The sequence below is a fragment of the Ochotona curzoniae genome, unplaced genomic scaffold (genome assembly GCF_017591425.1).
Source record: "Ochotona curzoniae isolate NIBS_2020 unplaced genomic scaffold, NIBS_Ocur_1.0 contig_43, whole genome shotgun sequence".
Taxonomy (NCBI): domain Eukaryota; kingdom Metazoa; phylum Chordata; class Mammalia; order Lagomorpha; family Ochotonidae; genus Ochotona; species Ochotona curzoniae.
In genome coordinates this window covers 30,616,310-30,636,933 of record NW_024466218.1, presented here as the reverse complement: position 1 = coordinate 30,636,933, position 20,624 = coordinate 30,616,310, and the positions used below count along the sequence as shown (strand labels likewise).

Genomic DNA, 20,624 nt, shown 5'->3' with positions numbered 1-20,624 from the left:
GCATCTCCCAGGTGGTGGCAGGGGGCCAGCTGTTTGGGCTGTCACCTGCTGCCTCCCAGGGTGCTTCTAGCAGAGAGCTGAGACCAGAAGTGAGGGGTTTCAGTATGGCTGGGGAGCATTCCAGTGGAGTAACCAGCTGTGTAAAAGGCCCACCCCATTTTTTTTTTTTACTTCTTTGTTTTGTTCTTTTCTTCTTCTTCTTCCTTGTCGATTTCAGTAGAGGGCAGGGCCGTGGGAAACACATTTTTTTAAGTCCCTATCTTTAAAGTGATGAGAAATCACTTGCTTATCAACCCTGCTGCCTGGCCGCAGCCCAGAGCTGTCTATGAGCATAGCTGGGTGATGAAGCCACACGCTCTGTGGGCGCTGAGCAGCTGCACTCACACCCTGTTCCCCTGGCGCTGGCCCAGCAGACACCTCCCTCCTGCTACCACCCTGCCCAGGAGGGCGGGGTGGGGTCTCCTGCATACTTCTCCCCACCCCCGCAGGCTTGGCAATTGTGCTTCTCTGAGGGACCTCCCGGGGGAGGAAGGGCCACGTGATAGGGCAGGACCTGGGATGCTCTGGGAGGATGGCAGTAGGCGGTAGGCCGGGCGGCCTGATAATTGGCCTGCTGTTGAAGATTAGCCTGCTTGTGACAGACGGGCAGTGGCCGAGGTGCTGTCAGCAGACCCTCCAACCCCAGAGCTCCTGGAGGTCTCAGGGAGACTCAAAAGTGAGCCAGTGCCAAGTCAGACTTGCAGCAAAGTGATTCTGATGGTAACTTGTCTTCCCTCGGGTCAGTAACTCTGTCAGTCCAGGATGGTGTGTGGGCGGAGCTGACACTCCACAGATTCGGGCAGAACCCGTGGGAACTGCTTAAGGTGTGTTCACCGTGGGGGTGTGGTGGTGAGATACACCGGGGTCATGGTGAGGGAGGGGTTTCTGTGTAGGGACTGGTTATGGTGGTCCTGTAGGTGAGCACGTGGCTGGTGCAATGGACATTGACAATGCAATGCTGTTTGTCAGTTAGTGGAGGAGGCCGGGATGTGGCCTTCCCCTGGGCAGGGCTGGCTGCACAGGGAGTTCTTGAACAGGCAGTGGTAACACTGCCACAGTGTTCTAGGCACGGTCTGAAGGCCACGCGGGAAGGGATGCGATTGTTTCCCACGGCCCTGCCCTCTACTGAAATCTTACCAACAGTAAGAACACCAGGAGCAGCGTGAAGGGAAACCAGATTTGGCAGCTGGTAGACAAGGAGCAAACCTGTCTGATGCTTCCGACAGTGTGTGGCCGGCGTGCGGTGCCTCGGGGAGAGGAGTAGACTTGCGTTTCTTGTTGTGTTATTTACTTGAAAAGCAGAGAAAGAGAGAGATACCCAGCCACAGGTTCACTTTCCGAATAGCCACGGTGGCCTAGGTTGGCCCAAGACTGACACACGGAGGCAGGAACTCCATTCACAATGCCCACGTGGGTGACGGGGACCTGGCTGGAGAGGGAGGAGCTAACTGGGCCTCACTTACTGCCCAAGCTGTTTGCAACCTGCAGGTGAAGCCGTACAATGTCTACGTCACGGTTGCCTACCCGCCAGACACAGATACCCCCGGGCTTGCCGAAGAAAACAAAACGAAGGTCAGTGTGTGTGTGTGGTTCCCTGGAGGCGTCCCTCATGGCAGCCCCCGTCTGATGTTCCCCCCGCTTCAGCGTATCTCATCGCTGGACCGTGCACTGAGGGTCTGTCGGGTGTGGAGGGCGGCACCTGGGTCCCTGGGTCTCCCTGAGGTTCTCCAGGCAAATCTTCCCTCCTAGTCCCAAACACCCTTTCTTTGAGGGTCATTTACATTTATACTGAGCTTCTCTCACAGAACTGCAACCGCAGCCCTCGGCCCCGCCCCCGGTTCCTGATTTGCCCTCCTATGTTCACTTTGCTATTACATTTCGTTAGATTTGCTGACTTTGCCACCTGGAAAGGTGACATGGAACACTCATACCTGTCCCCCTGTCCCTGCATGGACCCCCATCTCTTTGTTGCATGAGCGTCAGTGGCTATGTTCATGTGACTGTGTAAGCACCATCTCGCCCAAGCCTTTCCACAGTGACACTTCCTTCCCTGCCTGTGTGTCCCCTGTAGTCACCCCAGATTCAGACCGACGGGGACTCTCTCGGGGCCCATTTGGACCTGGCAGGAGTTCTGTGCATATCCATCCCTCTTGAGCCCTCTGGGCCCGACGGTGGCCTTGGCACTCGGGGTTCGCCTTCCCCATTCCTTTGCTGGATCCCCAGTCTTGCCTGTCTTTGTTGTCTCTTGGCACTGCCCTCCTGGAAGGATGCAGGGCACACAGAGGTCACATCATCCTGGCACTGTGTGCCTAGGGGCTCATTTCGTTGGACACTTAATTCCAGGCTGGGAATTTGTTCCCTGGGGTTTTTCACCAGTGTTTCATCCTTGACCTCGATTATCCGTGGCTCTTGGTGACCTGATGCCATTTGGACTTGCGTTTGGTTGTACAGAACCCACATTCTGCTCATTTTGGAGGTTCTTTGTCCCGTGTTGTCACTGAGGGTCTTCGCTTTGAGGTGTTCTCACGTCAAATCCTGCATATCCACATGAGCCCTTTCTGAGCTGAACTTCAGGTCTGGGACATTTTATTGTATTGCCTCTTATTTTCACCCTCAATGTCTCAGGTGTTCTTTCTGCAGTTTGTCTTACTCAGATGTTGATTTGGGATTAATATCATTCCCCTCCCCCCTTTTCCTTTCATTTTCACTTAGTTCTTGATCTGTTTTCTAAATATACTCACTTTACCTTTAGCTTTGGCATTGAAATGTGTGTTTCTACTGGCATGTTATAATTCCTCCAGTTCTCCTTTATCTGAATATAAACATTTTTGACACCATCTTGCCTTGTGTGAGTTACATGTTTTACTTCTAAAGATGTTCGTTTTGAGCTTTTTTCTTTTTTAAAGAGATTTACTTATGTAGTTATTTATGACTTGAAAGGCAGAGAGACATCTGGTATCCACTGGTTCACTCTCCAGACGCCCAATCGCTCAGGACTAGCCCAGGCTGACGCTGGGAGTCAGGGCGTCCACCTGAGTCTCCCACTTGGGTGGCAGGAACCCAGCTGACAGGAACAGAAACGGAAAGCTGATGAGAAGTGGAGCTGGGCTTCACTCCTAGCTAGGGACACCCCAAGCTAGCCCACTGCACCACAGTACCCTCCCCCTGATTCTGAGCTTGTGGCGTCATCGGTTTTGTTTTTATTTCCTCACTTCCTTCCCCACTCCCCCTCCTGGATTTGTATCCTGCATTACCCATTTCTTGTCAGTGTCTGTTGTTACAGGCTTTGCTTTAAGCTCTAGCGCCCCTTGGTTTGTCTGAGGTTAAGGCTGCAGCACTACAAGGCCTCTAGAAGCACTGGCTGCCCAGCATTGCACTTGGCCCCGGACTGGGCGCAAGGGCCTCTGGCCATCTTGTAGCCGATGCCCACGTGGAAGCGTCTGCTCACCTTTTCTGAGTCATGATGCCCGAGCAGGGCGAGGGGCTGGAGAAGCTCGCCATTCAGTGCCACCTTCTGCCTGGTTTTCCTGTTTCCTCTGAGGACCTCGTAACCTCTCCTGGAGAGGTCAGTAGTGTTCCAGAATTAACCCTCTCATGAAAGGACTGCTGATCTTGCGCCCCTGTGAGGCGGAAGCGTTCCACCCTCACGTGGAAGTGGCTGCCAGTCATCTGGGCCGAAGGCAGGCCTCACGCCTTGTTTGCCTGGACATGCAGTAGTGGCTCCCTGAGCAAGCAGACAGGCAAGATGGGCGAGGAGAGTCGATGAGAACTTACTGCCTTGAGCCCTACGCTCATTTTAGTGTTAGATTCTTGTTTCAGCTTTCCCATCGCCTCTGTTGTACAGTAATGGCGTGAGTCTTCACAGCATCCAAGGAGACAGTTGTGTGTCACAGGCAATGTATCTTCAAGAGATGATTATGGCTTAGAAGCTTTTTGGTTTTTTTGCTCTCTCTGGCTTTGCCTTTTTAAAAATTAGTGCAGTTTCAAAAGAAATAAATTAAAGCTGACTAAGCAGAGATCTGCTGAACAGATTGGAGACATATGTTGCGGTCTTCTAGTCTGAAACCAAAACTCACTAAAGGTGAAGATTTCTCTGTTAAGATTTGATGTTGGGGCTGATACTGTGGCATAATAGGCTGAAGCCTCCACCTGCTAGTGCCAGCTTCCCAGTGGTGCTGGTTTGAGTTCTGGCCACTCCATCTCTGATCCAATTCCCTGCTTATGGTCTAGGGAAGCATGGAGGATGGCTCAAGTCTTTGGACCCTGGCAGCCATGTGGGGGACCTAATGGAAGCTCCTGGCTCCTGGCTTCAGATCAGCTCAGCTCCTGTCATTTAGGCCATTTGGGGAGTGAACCAACAGGTGGAGGATGGAGATTTTTGTTTTTGTTTTTTTCCCCCCTCAGATAAAATCTCCAGCAACTTTGAATAAATTTCTGCATTGATTTGTGGGCCCTTTAGGGGGCGACATAGTGCTTAAATTGCTGGTATCTAAAAACTGGATGAATGAATTACAGTGATTTCCAGAGGATCTTTCTCCCTTTTGCTTTTTAATTGATTTATTTATTTGAAAGGCAGAGAGACAGAATGAGAGAGAGCTATTCCATTCACTACATCTCCCCAAATGCATGCAACAAGTGGTGTTGGTCCAGACCAAAGTCAGGTGCTTGGAGCTCCGCCTGGGTCCCCAGGCATGGCTGGCTGGGCTGTTAGCGCTTGTCTGTCATCCGTTACCTCCTGGGTACATTAGCAGGAAGCTGGATGAAAAGAAATAGAAGTGGGCTTGATCCCAGACACTCCGACATGGAATGTGGGAGTCCTAAGCAGTAGGTTAACCTGCTGTAACACAATGCTTGCCCCTTATTCTGGTTCCCAAGAAATACTACCTGACTTGTATGAGATGCTTGGCATTTCTGTCTTTAAAATTGTATTCTGGGGCCAGCACCATGGCATGGTCGGTTACATCCGCCTGTGACCCTGGCATCCCACATGGGTACCAGTTCAAGCCATGTTTGTTCCACTTCTGATCCAGCTCCTTGCCAGTGAACCTGGGAAAGCAGTGGGAAAGTGGGCGCCTGCACTCATGTGTGAGACCTGGAAGAAGCTCCTGGCACAGCCCGGCTCCAACTGTCGTGGCCATTTGGGGAATGAACTAGTGGAGAGATCTCTGACTGACTCTCCTTCTCTCTCTGTAACACTTTCAAATAAAAAGAAAGAAATCTTAAAAATATACATAGTGATTTTTATTCTTTCTATGCCCACCTGGTCAATAAAATTTATGGACCCTACAATTTAGGGCTTCAGTTTGAGATGCCTAATTGAAACTCCCTTTAAGGAATTTTTGAGTACACATGTGCAAGATGCCACAAAGAGGAAGGAGGAAGAAAAGAAAGTAAAGGGAAAAAAAAGAACCTGCCCACAAAAAGATGTTAAGGCAGAAACGTTCGAAGGAGGTGGGGGTGTTGCTGCATGTTAAGACTTCAGGAATGACATTCTGAGGCCAGTCTGAGTTGGCATGCATCTTTTACCACCTTTTGAGGAAGAAAAGGGTTAATGCATCTCAAGTCCTGTAAGGTGCCTGGGCAAGCATGGTGCCACTCACTGTGGCCTCCCAGGGCTCCTCTCTCAGGGTCCTGCCTCTTTTTGGCCCCTGTGGGCCCTTGGAGGAGCAGCCACAGCTGTTGACAGGGGCAGAGTTGGGGCACCCCTTCTGGGGCCTCAGCTGTCTCCCCAGACAGTAGCTCTGTCTTGGCCCAGGAATACGGTAAGAGAGGGAGCGCTGGCCACAAGAGCAGATTTGCTTCAGACACAGGGTCCAGATCTGCTCTGCTCTCAGACACAGGGTCCAGATCTGCTCTGCTCTCAGACGCAGGGTCCAGATCTGCTCTGCTCTCAGACACAGGGTCCAGATCTGCTCTGCTCTCAGACGCAGGGTCCAGATCTGCTCTGCTCTCAGGCAGGAGGGGGCTTATGAACTTGGATCTCATGGTGATGCATTCTCCCCTAAGCCCAAGCTGTCTTCCCTGGAGCCAAGACCACCCACATCCTATAGTGGACTGGGCTCAGATTTGTATGGTAACCAGGTAGCCACTAATAGAGAATGCAGGCCTTATTTTAAACACAGGAATCTACTCAAAGGTCAAAGGCTGCAGTTATTTATAGATCACCAGGAGACTGTGAGAATGATTATTTTTCAATGTAATGAACAATAACGGTGTTGATATGTGCATTTTTTGTTTTTCAATTTTAGCCTTTGGAAACTCGACTTATTTCAGAAACCACATCTATTTGCAAACCAGAACAGGTGGCCAAACAAATTGTTAAAGATGCCATAGTAAGTAACATTCTTAAATTGTTTTCTGTACCACTCAAAGTTCTGTATTACTGAAAAGAGAGTTGTCCAAGGATTTGTTTCAAAATGAAAGCTATATTTTTAAAAATCAGATTAATCATGTCTAATATTGGACTCTGCATTTATTTCTCTGTATACTTTGTTAATGGGAAGCTAATTAGAAATAGACTTATCCATAAGAATGTCTGGGAACTTTGGTTCTTTGGAAAGAAAATCAGTAAACAATGTAAACACCGTATCTGCATGTATACACAGCCCTGTTCTCAGTGTATGCCACATATAGTGTGCTGTGATTTCAAGGTTAGATCTTTATTAATTGCCAGACTCCTTGGCTAAGGGTTTTTCTTTCCTCTTTCTGCTTCCCAGCGTCATTTCCCCCAAAATGAAGTATTTAGAACGTATGTGGTCCTGCTGGGCCCATCCTCCTGCTGTTTCAGCTCCTGAATTTCCTGGGAATGAGAAATGCTGCCTTTAGAAGTCACGTGCTGCTTTGCAGCTCAGCAGCATACTGACCCATGTTCTGACAACTTCCTGTTAACCCACACCCAGAAAAGACATGTCCGAGGGAGCAGGAACCATGAGCCCGCACTGAATGTGGATATCCTCTAGGGCCATTGAAATGCCAAGTGTCAGCATGCTCTGTGACGGCCTGGAAGTAGCTCAGAATAAAAGAAATAATGAATTCTGTTCAAGTGAAGCACAGATGTGAAGAATTCTGTCATTGCATTAAAAGGCAAGGGAAGGTGGCGTGGGGGAGATTTTGTTTTTCCTGCTTATCTCAAGCCAAAGTACATATACATTTTATTTTTATCTTACTTTGTTGAGAGAAAGCATATCCATCTACTGGTTCACTCCCTAAATACCCAAGCAAGGCTGGGCCAGGGCTGGACTGGGAGCCCAGAACTCAGTCCATGCCCTGTAATGGGGTGGTCAGACCCCACTGCTTCAGCTCTCGCCACTGCCCCCTGGGGTATGCCTGTCCTCCCCACTGCCACCTGGGGTGTGCCTGTCCTCCCCACTGCCACCTGGAGTGTGCCTGTCCTCCCCACTGCCACCTGGAGTGTGCCTTAGTCCTCCCCACTGCCACCTGGGGTGTGCCTGTCCTCCTCACTGCCACCTGGGGTGTGCCTGTCCTCCCCACTGCCACCTGGGGTGTGCCTGTCCTCCCCACTGCCACCTGGGGTGTGCCTGTCCTCCCCACTGCCACCTGGGGTGTGCCTGTCCTCCTCACTGCCACCTGGGTGTGCCTGTCCTTACCATTACCTGGGGTATACGTTAACAGGACCTTGGACTCAGAATCCAGAGCCAGGTATGGAACCTGGCACTCCAAGTTGGGATGCAGGTGTCCTAACTGGCATCTTAACCACTGAGCTTCCTCTCATTTTGTGAGATTAAGGTAGTCTATGGACTTTCAGACTTTCTCTTGGCTCTTTTACAGTATTAAGAGTGATTGATGGCTCGAGAGAACTTTTGTATATGTACGTCATTCAAATTTATCAATATCTGCCCTAATTGGAAATTATGTACTTTTTGAAATATTTAGTTATGAATTGATATAAAATGAACTAATAAGTCTGTTGCATTTTAATGTGACAAATTTCTAGAGATACTTACTTTTCAAACTTCCGTGGGGAGAGTGGCAATGCTCCATGTTTTCACCGGTCTGTATAACACCTGTTAGTAGAAGACAGGTGGATTCTGAGCTGCTTCTGTGTTTAGTCTGTTCTCATTGCAGCCCGTGAAGAAACCCTGGCCCACGGCAGACATGCAGTTAAAAGAGGGGACAGTACTGTACTAAGATTTTCAGATAATTATGGATATAGTTTTCCTTTTTGATACCAATCCCAAATTTGACAAATGGTAGTTTCTTAAAAGTTGGTTGGAATATGCCATTGGAAACCACATCACTGAGGCTTTTGTTCTGAGTGACCTTAAAATCCATCAGTCTGCGTTGTACTCTCAATGGATCTTTTACCCACTCATGATTTTATAGCATCATGCATTAGTCATCTGGGAAAAATGGTTTCACTGAGTTTTCAAAAAAAAATTACATTCATCAGTATCATTGCTGATTTTATCATGAAAGCATGTGCTGAGAAACTTACGATAAGACTTCACAGTTCTTCACTTTGTCTTGAAATCTCAGATTTTGACATTGACTACAACTACGGTTGTTGCTCTTGAAGCAACATCTCCTTTCATCTTTTGTAAATGTGCCACATACATAAGTTGGAATAACTGCAGGTTTCCTGTCCGCGATTCTTTCATTTTGTTTGTCTGTAAGGACCGGTGTTGTGGCGCAGCACAGTACGTCTGCTAGGAACACCCACATTCCATATCGTAGTGAGGGTTCAAGTCCATCTGTTATTCTCCTGCTGCAGCTTCCTGCTGGTGTGCCTGGGAAGGCAGCAGCTGGTAGCCCTCTTAGTACTTGGCTCTCTGCCATCCACATACAAAACTCACATTGAGTTCCAAGCCCCCAGCTTTGGCCTGGCCCAGCCAGGTTGAGACCATTCTGGGGAGTAAACTATTAAATGGAAAATCTCTCTCTGTGTCTGTCACTCTGCCTTGTGAATAAAATAAAAATCTTTTAAGAGAAATGATGATCCAAGAAAAAAGCCTCCAGCATGGCTGTTGACTTGAACTGCAGCCATAAGGGGTCTTCCTTCATGCCAGCCATCATCCAGGCCCCGCTCCCCGCAGAGCCAGTTAAGGTGTACTTCTCATTTTTTCACCCAGAGAGGGTTACACACGTGTGTCCTCAAGGGCCGTGAGTTAGTAAAATGATGAGTTTTATTCCTGCACAAGGAGCATTTTTTAGCAAAATTGACGTTTTTTTTTACTTTTGCAGATTTTATTTTCTCTGTGTGTTTATTACTGCAAGTGGAGGTGACGGTGATTAACCATGCACCCTGGCAGGGCCACTGTGGTTCGAGCCGGTGTCCCAAGAGCCTGGTCTGGTGCAAGCATCACTGGTGAGAAAGGCAGTTAGTGATCCAGCAGTGTTTCTGACCCTGGGGACTCTGCAGCAGTCTCAGAGATCCCTGGCAGTCTCTGGGCCTTGTTTCGAGAACCTCTTATCCACCTAAGTCCTAGGTCCCGCTTAGGAGCTCGGAGATTGCCTTAGTGCTGACTTAGCGCTGCGAAGGTGACTCTGTTCCTTTCCACTTGACTGTCATCAGCTCTCTCCCTGCCTTCTCTCTCAGCAAGGAAACTTCAGTAGTTCCATTGGCTCCGACGGGTATATGCTGTCTTCCCTGACCTGCGGCATGGCGCCAGTCACTTCCATTACTGAAGGACTGCAGCAGGTAAGCTCTGCCCTGGTCAGCAATCAGGCGATGGATGCATGGATGGATGGATGGATGGATGGATGGATGGATGGGTGGGTGGATGGATGGGTGGGTGGATGGATGGATGGATGGATCCATTGATGAATCAATCGGTGGATGAATAGATGAGACAAAAACTGTTTCTCATCCAGCCTTGAGGAGGAAAGACTAAGAGGAGATTACATCACTGTATTTGAGAAATAAGAACTGTGCTCAAGCCATTTTACCTTTTTCTCTAACAGGTTGGTAAATAGAAAATTGGTTAGTGTTAGGACCGAGGGAATTAGACTTCAAGGAGGCACTGCAGGTAGACAGACACTGTGCTGTATCTTCTGGGTTCTCACCTGAGAAACACTACCACACTGTGTTAATGAAAATTAGATCTGGCCTCTGTGTGGCATGTGTATGGGTGGCCTTGCTTCAAAGTAGTGGGCTACTGTAGGAGACAACGTTTTTCTGGAAGAGTCAGGTTTCAAGCTGCTTAGTTTAGGGAAATAGAAATGAAGGGGCAGGCACAGGCCCCCCCCCCACGAGTGTTTGTCCAGGGCACACGCGTGTAAATGTTCGTGGCACGCTAATGTGTGGTGTTTATCCTGGGCAGGAGAGCTCTAAGGGGGACTGCTCTGAGAAGGCAGAACTCCACCAGAAGGGCTAGTCCCGTGCTGTCGGGCCTGTCCCTTCAGGGCAGTGGCCCAGGCTTTGGCTTCCATAAGGTCTTTCCCACACCCGCTTCTCACTGTGCGCTGTCCGTGCTTACCGTCTCTGACAGAGACGCCCCAGTGGCTGTCGGCTCTTTGGGGTGGGCCCGGGGCTCTCTTGCCTGCTGTCGGACCCCCGCAGCCTGTGCCTGCATGTAGGAGGAACTGTGTAACGTGTGTCACTTGTGTGAAGACATGAATTCCACTCGTGGTCCGTGGGTGGCCGTGTGCCTTCTCCTGGCTCGCACTGCTGGACTCAGTGGTGTCCAGCCGAGAGTGCCAGCCCTCTAGGACCACAGATGAGGACCCAGTGCGCCTCTGCAACTCCCCTTCACCCCGGCATCCACATTCCATATCCTCACTCTTACTGTGCTGCCTGAGTTGTAATGTTATTTCGTTCTCATTTCGCTTGGATCAAGTATTTTAGACAATCAGTTGTTATCTCTATTTAAATGCTATTCACAGCTAAAGGTTATTACAACAACTTTTCCATTCTTGTGCAACTTTTTTTCCCAGAAATTATTTCCAGCCTTTTTCTAGGCGTGCTTTCTAGTGTATTATTATGACTGAAAGCTGACATTCTCCAAGGCCTGTGCTCCTCTCTCCTCTGGAATTGCTTAGAATATCAGACCCTGGGTCACTCTGGCCCTCAGAAGGCATTCCTCCTGGAGCCTGTGACCAAGTCACGTCAAGGCCCCCAGTCACCTCTCCACCACAGAGCTAACGTCTGACTCCCCCCTTCCTGGTGTTCCTGGGGATCCCTGTGGCTGTCTCGATGTTGGGGCTTCTGCTTCCTCTGTCACTTGATCCTGCCTTGCTTTGTTGATCTCTGTACTTTGTTTACCACTTTTAGAAGCTTTCAGAAAAAAACAGTGCAAGGGAGCTGGGAGGGAATTTTTTTTTTTTTTTGAGTCTTGCATATTTGGAATGTTGCTGTTTCGCTTCCAGCCCTGTGCCTTTTCAGAATGCCTTCAGAGTTGTGTTAACAGAGGCCTTGTCAGGGAAGGAGTGAGGGGAAACAACTATGGCTCATTGCCATCCTGACCCCGGAACAGTGGTTAAGCTATTGGCAGGATTTTCTTCTTCATTCATGAAGAAGGTCCTTGAGGACAGAGACTGTGTCCTTGTCGCCACAGTATTCTCAGGGCTAGAGCACGGGCTCATGTCTTGTGCTTAGAACGTAATGCTTAAACCAGAGAAGCCTTCGGTTTGCGTGTGGCTCTTTGGGTGCCAGGGCAGGTCTTCCCTGGTTCTTCCTGAATGTCCAGTATCACTGAGAAATACCTGTTTGGTTCTTTCTGTGGTTTGGGTCTATTGGTTGCACAGTGGTTTGTTGTTTTCCGCCTGGCAGGCCTGTGTTGTGCGGTGACGTGGAGCAAGCAGCTTCTGGTCTCAGAACTGACAGTCTGCATGTGCTTGTCCTTGGAGTGGGTCGGGAGACGTGTGCTACACCCTGTGTTAGAGACCTAAACCCCTTGAAAGCAGGTAGTGCCTCACGGCCCTGGGCGAGCTGAAGGTCTCTCGTTGTCTTGCAGGTGGTCACCATGGGCCTTTTCCGCACGATCGCTTTGTTTTACCTTGGAAGTTTCGATAGCATAATCCGCCGGTGCATGATGCAGAAAGCAAGATCTGAAACAACAGACAAAACTGCCTAATCCTTCCTTCCCCCATGGGAAAAGACTTGTTTCCAAATAATTCGAACAGCTTGCTGCTAAATGGGACCCGGTTTGTGACCTGAAAACACTTACCATGTTGTTCTGGATGTATGAGATTGGCCCACTGGGCTTGAGAAACCTGGCTGCGGGGCACGGAGGTACAAAGTCCGAGCGCAGACAGTGTCAGGGGTCCCACACGACTCCAGAAGAGTAGAGGCAGTGACTGTCCGAGGACAGGTGGTGGTGTGCGGCCGGACAGCAAGTGGACAGCGTAAAGGACAGAATTTTCAGAACGATCACTTCAAATGTTTTCTATTTATTGTGACCCCACTCCCACCCCTACCCCTACCCCTACCCCAGACACAGACCAAGTCCACAAACGTACAGGAAGTCTTGGGGACTTTTTTAAACCTTCCATGAAAGCCAATGTATGGGTTTCTGGGGCTTTTTTTTTCTCACTTGGTCTGTTTGATTCGAGAAGAGTTTTACATGTCGCCAGGAAGTCTGAGCATGGCTGACACCTAAGTGCTGTCCTGGGGACTGCCTGCTGCAGCCGCTGGAAACTCGGTCTTCTCTCTCTTTTTGATCCCAATGAGCTCCCGGGGGGATGAGCGAGGGCACTGCGGCGGAAGGTAAGGAGATTATTTTCCAGTAGGAACTTTGAATTTTTTTATTTCTGGAAAAAGGCAGCCTCCTTAAATGTTTCTGAAGAGAAATTAAAACATTAGTTGCTTAAAAGTTTACAACTTCTTCAGTAGCCATGCTGATCTGAAGCCTACCTGTTCTAGCTTCGTGTCTACTTACTCCCGCTTCTTCCTTCCCAGTTCTAATATGACTGCTCAAATTCTCATGAAAGAAAAGAAAAAAGACCAGCTACAATTTTTTCTTTACTTGACTTTTAAAATTAATTCCTGAATGAATTAAAACAAATGAAAATGTGACAAAGTGTGACATTCTTCTCCTTGAAGTAGATCCGTAGCTGTCAGGGAAGACTGGTGAGCACTCAGAAATTCACCTTGGAAGGGAGACAAGTGAAGGCTGGTTTTGAACAGACATGTTCTGGAAATGAGACAGTCATCCGTTCTCCCTGTGACTCTGCCCCAAGACACCGCCTTCCCTTCTCACTCTCACATCAGGACATGGCTTCAAAACTCCGCGGAAAATGTGTGTCATGAATAAACGTGTGGATTTCCAAAAATTTTGCACCAAAATAAACTTAGCTTTTCATTCCCACCCCCTTTTTTTCTCTATTCCCATGAACTGTGTGAAGTCCCCCTCTTCCCACCCTGGAAATCCACTTGTTCCATGAATGTTTTCCCAGGTACAGGACCTGTTGTCCATTTGATGGATTTCCACAGCAAGTGCCTATGATACATCTTAGCCAAATCCCCTGCTTGTCCCATTCCCTGCGTGCACTTCTGGCTTAAGCGACGCTATCTGCCTCTCCGTGTCACGTCCCCTCCGGACGCATACAGTAGTGCATTCCAGTTCACTTTGGTGAGAGAGACCTCTGCTTTTGATGAAGAAACTTTTTTTTATTGTAAGATAAAAAAAATTCTGTAAAAGAGTGAAACATGAAAATTACAGCAAGTCTTTTTTTAAACTTGAGTTTTTGCAGCTCTTGACTTTAAAACAACTTAATTTTTTAAAAATAAAGAAGATATTTAATGGCTTAAATTTGTGGTATCTTTCTGTCATGATCTGAGAAGGACCCACTTTAAATATTAGTAAATACAGAAGCAATTGTTATTTAATGTATAAATTGCTTGGAATGACGTCATCACAGTTTACAGAGGTGGGTTGATGCCAAAACGGTGTTATAAACCTCTCAGCCTTATATAGCCAAAGTTTGCAAACTGTGTTGGGCCACTAAGATGGACAAACGGCTGTGTCTTCCTAGTTTGCAGAGAATAATTCCGTTAGTAACATCTGAACTTTTCTCAGTTTTATCTTGTTATAAATAAATGTTCCTGCAACATTCACATGTTCTGCTGGTCCTTATGTATTAAAGTCATTCCGCGATGGCTGGTGTCTGATTCACTGAAATCAGTGTTCAACAGTAATTATTTCAGGATGCGTTTTTTTTCAGGTTGTGCCTAGAGAGTGCCTGCAGGCTGTGCGCTGCCAGAGTGAGTGTGAGAGCCCCTAGTCTATGATGGGAGGTACTGTTCCTAGCCTGAGTTAGGCTCACCCACAGGAGAAGACTCTGGAGATTGTAATGTGTGGAAAAGAGCTACTGTGTCAAGGAGGTTGAAGGTCCACGGCCTCTTGTCCCCACAGCCTTGAACACAAGGTGGTTTTCCGGAAGCTGACTCCATAATTGTTTCAGGAGCAACTGCTGCCCAGTCACTGTGGTTTTATTATGCCACTTCATGGGACTGCTTGCTGCTGAAGAGGTGTGTTACCCCAACTCCACAGACATGCACTGCAATGCCCAATACATGCTCCATCATACCTTGTTAAAATGCAACGGACTCCAGATCCTGACACACAGAAGGGGTTGTGGATGTCAAAACTGCCTCCCACAGTGGTCCAGCCTCAGCCGGTACATGAAAACATTAGAAGGAAATTTTGTTTGTTGCCTTTTCTGGCTCCGTTTTTAATGCAACTTGTTTTCGTGCTCAGGAGAAGAGAGCAGGCGCACATCAAACACACCAGTCTGATTGTTAGGGAGACAGTTGGCTTTGTCTGCTAAAGAACACGCTGATTCCGTTCAGTCTGCTTCTACGCACGAGTATTTTGCCTTTGCAAGGAGAAGGTTGGTTGCACTTCTGTGGAAAAATTAGATAACCGTGTGAAGCCCAGCTCTGAAGTGTTTGCTCCGCTGGGCTTGGTTGCAGTATTTTACTGTAATGTATATTTGTAAGTGTATTTATTTAAAACTTAAGATTCAGCCAGGGAAGTCCCAGAGTATGTTCTAGGGCCCTTCATGTTTGAAGAAAGTTCAGAGAGCAATCCTCATTCCTTTTTATAAAAATGAAATCATGAAATGGCCTTTTCCTACGTGTTTTAACCTAATCACTTACATAATCAAAAGAAAATTTTAAAATGCTGCCATGATCTCCTTATTAATACTTATTTAGTTATAAATCTTGATCTGTTCAGCCATATATTGTTGATTCTTGCAAGGGAAACCTTGACAGACTGTTTCTAATATTTAAATGATAAAAACATTTTTGGTATGGTTGGTTCAACTCAAAGAAGTCTGTGTCTCTGCTGAAGAAGGCATTACCATTTTTTTTCTGGCGTATATTAACATTTAATTTTATTACATTATAATCCAATTTAAGCACACCTAATTCACTTGAAACCACTTTTAAATATTCATACCTTTTGACGTAAGATGCTTGTGTCTGTCATTTCCTTTAGTTGTAATGGCTCAGTTTTGAAAATGTCTTGCTAATTCTGAGCCTGGGTGTTCTGGGCTAAATCTTGCTGTTCAGTGTACGAACTGTAGACTGATGTCTGGAAGAAGAGGCAGTGGTAATCATATATTATGCTTGGTTAATGTGAAAGCTATAAAGACACTTTTCAATGTCTCAAAGCACATATGGCTGTTTTGAAACATTTTAGAACCCATGTTTGCTAGTTTCAGAAGCATCTGTGGACAAATTGTAACCCATTTTTCGGTATCTTCTATTTCTGAATACAAGAAATATAATGGAGAACAAGCTTTGCAGACTTGAAAGCTTCTTTTTCTGGAATTTTACATTTTAAAAGTGACCACTTAAGCCGAGCATAAATGTCTCATGTTGTCCTGACTTTGCATTCTGAGCATTTTTGCCATTTTTGTCACTTTACTAAGAAGTAATTTTTCCCAAGAAGAACTTGCTATTCTGAGGTCTTGTCAAATATGTTTTTTTTGTGTGTGACTGATGTGGAATACAGAAGGAATATTCTAGGAAGCGTGGAATTTAGTAAGATTTCTTAAGTAAGTATATTTTATATACAAATTAACAGACTTTCCCTATGTTAAGCTTGCATATTCTAACAAGGAAGTAGCTCCTGGACTCTGAGGAGTAATGTATTTCCAAGACTGATGTCTGAAGGATTGTGCCTTGATACTTTTCAGTTCTTAAGCAGAATTGATTCATACTGAATTTTTAAGATGTCTCAGTTTGCAAGCTCTGTCTTTAAATTTGAGCAATTTATGCACATAAGTGGCACGTAATACCACTCTTATATTTTTTATATTTGAAACTAAGAAGATATATATTTTTTTGATTCTACTTCTGACTTTATACCCTCCACTTTTCCTCATTCAGCCTGTGTTTGTTGTACGTCCTTTGAGCTTGGAGTCCACTGGGGGCCCCATTCTGCAGGTACAGTTGGCTCTGACGGCTGCATTCCTGTTTCTTCCCCCATCCTTAGCTTGCTCCTCGGGTGGGTCTGCCACAGCCTCACAGTCTTCCTGGGGACAGGCAAACCATCGTAATTCCCTCTCCAAGTTGAGGCTTCTACATTTTGTGCCCCCAAATATATTTGACTCCCAAACACTGCTCAAGATTGGGCACGCATCAAGTAACAGTGTGATCCCTGCCCTCAAAGAATTGATAATCTAGTGAGAAAAAAAAAGTCATCTTTCGGAAATTAGACTCTGACTGACAATAACTCTAGTTAAGATGTCATAGCTAACACTGAAAACTTGACAGGTGGCGGTTGCTGTCTCAGATGCTTTACATGTTTTAGCTCACTGAAATCATACACTAACTCCAGGAGTAGTACTATTTATAGCTTTGTGTTTCCAACAAGGGAGGAGGCACCAAGAGGTTAAGTAACCAACTAGCAAGAGGCTATAGCTACTCTGATGAGGCCGGGATTCAAACTCCGTATTTTTGGTTTCTCAGCTCCTACACTTTGTACTGAAGCGCGAGTGCTGCAGGAGTAATTCTAAGGTTGTCCAGGAAAGTCGGGGATAGTTTCGCAGAGGAAGATATTCATGAGCAGAAACTGAAAGAAGAGGAATTTGCCAGGTGAAGAGACTGCAGTAGACTTGGAAGAAGCTCCTGGCTCCTGGCTTGGCATAGGTTCAGTTCTGGCCACAAATGCAAGAGTGTTGCACTATTTGGTTTAAGGTTTTTCAGTGTATAAAGTACCAGAAATTATTCTAGTATAATACTAGCTGAAGTTTCAGTGTGAGATGCTCTGTTTTTCCAGGTTGTTTTCATTTTAAGGCTGGCTACATGGGCTCTCTGGGTTTACTCTCTATTTAGTTAATTTTGTTTGTGGATTTATTTCCACTTCATCAGTGCTCGCACTGATGTTTTTAACCTGTAAAAACCTAAATGAGTCTGTTTAACTTTCATCTTACCAATAAGTTATCAATTCCTTCTTGGTTAAGTCTCTTTCTCGTCTCGTTTCCACCTGAAATCTTAAGAGCTTGGAAGATCTGACACGTACCCGTAGGAGCAGGTCCAGGTTGGAATAACGTTCTTTTGTGAGTTTCGTAAACTTAGGGAACATTCTTGCTGCTGCTGACGGACTTTCTGAATAGTGCGTTGAACATCAACCAGTAGGTGGCGAAAACTGGCAATAAAAAGCTTTTTGTTTGCAGGCTGGGAAGGCAAGAAGGAAAACACGGGCCTCTCAGACCCCAGATAGGATCTCCATTCCTGCATTGCGCTGTGCTGTGCCTGCTGCCTCCCTGCTTGCCGAGCCACCCAGGCAAGGCTGCCGAAGGGTCGGCTCATGATTCTTAGGGGTGGGAAAGAAAGTCCACATGAATACATTTTAGGGTTGTTGGAAAGTAGGGGACACAGATCAAGGATTAAGAGCCAAAATTCCTGTCCCAGGCCAGTACACTCTCTACAGCTAAAGTCACGGCTTCACACGCTTCCAGGAAATACCTCTCTTAGGCTTGAAAATGCAGCCCTGTAGCCATGGACTCTGAGCAGAGGGGTGGTTTCAGTCCTTCATTTCAAAGCGTATCCAGAAGATTCTGAGCAAGTCAAGAACACAGGCCTGTCCTGAGGCCTATGGACACTAGTCTAGACATTAGTCTGGGCAATCCCTAGGGCAGAGCAGGGCTGGGAAATCTGGACACGTTTCCCCTTTGGGATTGGGCTCCTTCTGGCTGTCCCTCTGTGGAAGTACAATTTCTTTTGTATTTTGTCCTCTCAATTCCTCATTATCTTGTGGGTATTAAAAGCATACAAGTTCTCAATTCCTATTTGGTAATCTTGGGGTTTAAGACAAGGCTGCAGGAATATTCCTGAACCATAATGTTAGGGGGACGCGGTATGTGAATTTCTACTCTCCCGATGAGCAATATCCCAGCTCCGTCCAAATCCACTGTGTCCAGGCCAAGGCCACAACACGCCCTCACCACCCCCTGCTGATCCGGGGGAGGGGGGGTCTCTGCCTCATCTGTTTGAAAGGACTCCTCCCACCCTCCCTTCCTGTCCAGCTAAGAATACAAAAAACTAAACTAAAAGCATAAAAATAGCGTGGCACTCTTTCTTAAGAATAAAAGCTCTGATTTTAGATGTGCTATGAGACACAGATGATCTCGTGTTTCTACGACCAGGACAGCTCACTTGCCTGTGTATCCGTACTGGAGCTGCACTGAGAAAGCTGCACTCCGCGTACTAAATCGTTTTCTTCTCCATACTAGTTTTCTTCTGAGTGTCAAACACTCAGAAATTAAAAAAAAAAAAAAAAAGTTAAGCACATGCAATGTGTGCGTTCATCCTTTTTCTCCCAGGAGCTGTTCTGGAGACTGCATTTTAAAATGCGGCTGGTTGTGGGTGTTTGCGCGCATGTCAGTCACCTGTAAGGTGCCACTGCGCAGGGCCGCTCCTCAAAGGTGCAGAAATGCTCCCAACTGCCCGGCCAAGCTCCTGGGTGTCCAGCCCCAAGCCAGTGCGGAGTGCCCAGGGTGGCAGAGGGAGATTATGTATTTGCCTAAGCGGCTCCGGAGCTGGGACCTCGCACCCCACCCCCCTTCACAAGCCGACACGACCTTCCCGGGGAACGTGCCACGGGGCGTCGGCGAGGGCCGCGGGCCTCCCCCGGGCCGGTGCCGGCCCGCTCCGCCATGTGAGTGACCCCGCACCCCGGCCGCACGTCATGCACACACGCACTCGGCCGGGCCGGTCCACGCGGCGGCCCGCAGCCCGCAGCCCTTGTTTTCATGGCGCAGCCCTCGGGCGCCGTCCCCTCGGCGCTCCGCACCCGCCCGGCCGGGCTGCGTGCGGCCGCCCCCCGCGCCCTCGGCCCACCGGCGGGCCCCGGCGACCCCCCGAGCGGAGGCCGAGACGCCGCAGGCCCGCCGAGGCCCCCCGGCACACCCACCGCGCCGCCGCCTGGGCCGCCTGGGCCGCCGCGCGGGAGGCCTGCGCCGGCCGCGCCACCCACCGGCCCGGGCGCGCGCGCCGTGTGCGCCCGGCGGGCCGCGGCGCCTTTAACCGGGGCAGGGGAGCGGGGCGGCGCGGGGAGGCCGTCGGGCGGCTCGGAGGAGGACTCTTTCTTTCTTTCTTCTTTTTTTGAATGAACTGTGACGTACGTACAGGAAACCAGCCCGTTCGTGAGGAGAATGAAGTCAGCGGCCAGGCCCCCCCCGCTCCCCGCGCCCGCCCCCTTCCTCCCCGCCCCCTTCCTCCCCCGCGCGCCGCCCGCCCGCCCGCCCGCCGCTCCCGGTGTCCCCGCCGCGCCGCCACCGCCGCCCGCGTAGCTGCCTGGGCGCCGGCCCTGCCGCCCGCGGCCGGGAGCGCTCCGAGCTGCTGCGCCGCGCGCGACTCGGGGAGGCGGCGGGCGCCGGGCGCGGGAGCAGGCGGCGCGGAAAGGGTGCGCAGCCCGGAGGCGGGTGCGCCGGCGGGTGCAGCGGAAGAGGGGTCCAGGGGGGCCAACTTCGTAGCAGTCATCCTTTTTAGGAAAAGAGGGAAAAAATAAAACCCGCCCCCCCGCCCCCCGCCGCTCCCGACCCGGGCCGCACCACACACGGCGGCGCGGGCTGCTCGCGCTTGCCGGCGCCTTGTGCCTTCATTGATCGGCCGCTCTTTCGGGAAAACGCGTCGGCTGCTCCGACTTGAATCCGAAGAGGATCCCGCCCCGGCCGGGCCCCGCCGGCGCCCCCTCCCCGCACGCCCCCGGGGACAGAGTCCGCGCCGCGCGCCGGTGTCAGTGGCCGAGGGGCAGCCCGGACTTGGGCGAAGGGCGACCGCGGAACGCTCGATTGATCCGCCGCCGCCGCCTGCTCGCGTGCTCCCGGGGCTCCGGCCGCGACTGCTGCGGATTGACGTTCTGGGAAGCAGAGATCTGGGGAGGGGAGGGGGAATCGATCTCGCAATCCTCTCGGTGTCTACACCCCCGCCCTCCCGCCTCCTGATTCATTCGGAAGTTTCCAAGCGGCCGCTCGCCCCGGAGTTCTGAAGATGGATGCGATCTTTGCCTTACGCTTTGCTTTTGGTTTTTACAAAAAAGGAACCCGGACAGGGGGTCAGGCTGTCCTTTAAGAATACAAGTAAGTTCTTTGCACAGGAGGTCGGGCTAAATGTAAGTTTCGGTGGAAACATTCGAGATGTTAAACTTTGAGTGCATTCGAGTAAATATAAT

At 49.0% G+C, this 20,624-nt stretch overlaps 2 protein-coding genes across 5 annotated transcripts in view; both read left to right on the top strand.

Annotated features, from left to right (window-relative positions):
• The window catches only part of KDSR (3-ketodihydrosphingosine reductase), a 29,703-nt gene extending 15,608 nt beyond the window's left edge, over positions 1 to 14,095 (top strand). For both annotated transcript variants that reach the window (XM_040985093.1, XM_040985094.1), the window contains 4 exons: positions 1,528 to 1,611; positions 6,288 to 6,371; positions 9,596 to 9,697; positions 11,952 to 14,095. In XM_040985093.1, coding sequence (XP_040841027.1) covers positions 1,528 to 1,611; positions 6,288 to 6,371; positions 9,596 to 9,697; positions 11,952 to 12,071 — 390 coding nt within the window. In that variant the 3' untranslated portion in view covers positions 12,072 to 14,095. The remainder of the gene's footprint in view (positions 1 to 1,527; positions 1,612 to 6,287; positions 6,372 to 9,595; positions 9,698 to 11,951) is intronic.
• A 5,748-nt stretch (positions 14,096 to 19,843) lies between these two features.
• BCL2 (BCL2 apoptosis regulator) overlaps positions 19,844 to 20,624 on the top strand; it is a 161,850-nt gene continuing 161,069 nt past the window's right edge. For all 3 annotated transcript variants that reach the window (XM_040985090.1, XM_040985092.1, XM_040985091.1), the window contains exon 1: positions 19,844 to 20,532. The gene's annotated coding sequence lies outside the window, so the exon portion shown is untranslated. The remainder of the gene's footprint in view (positions 20,533 to 20,624) is intronic.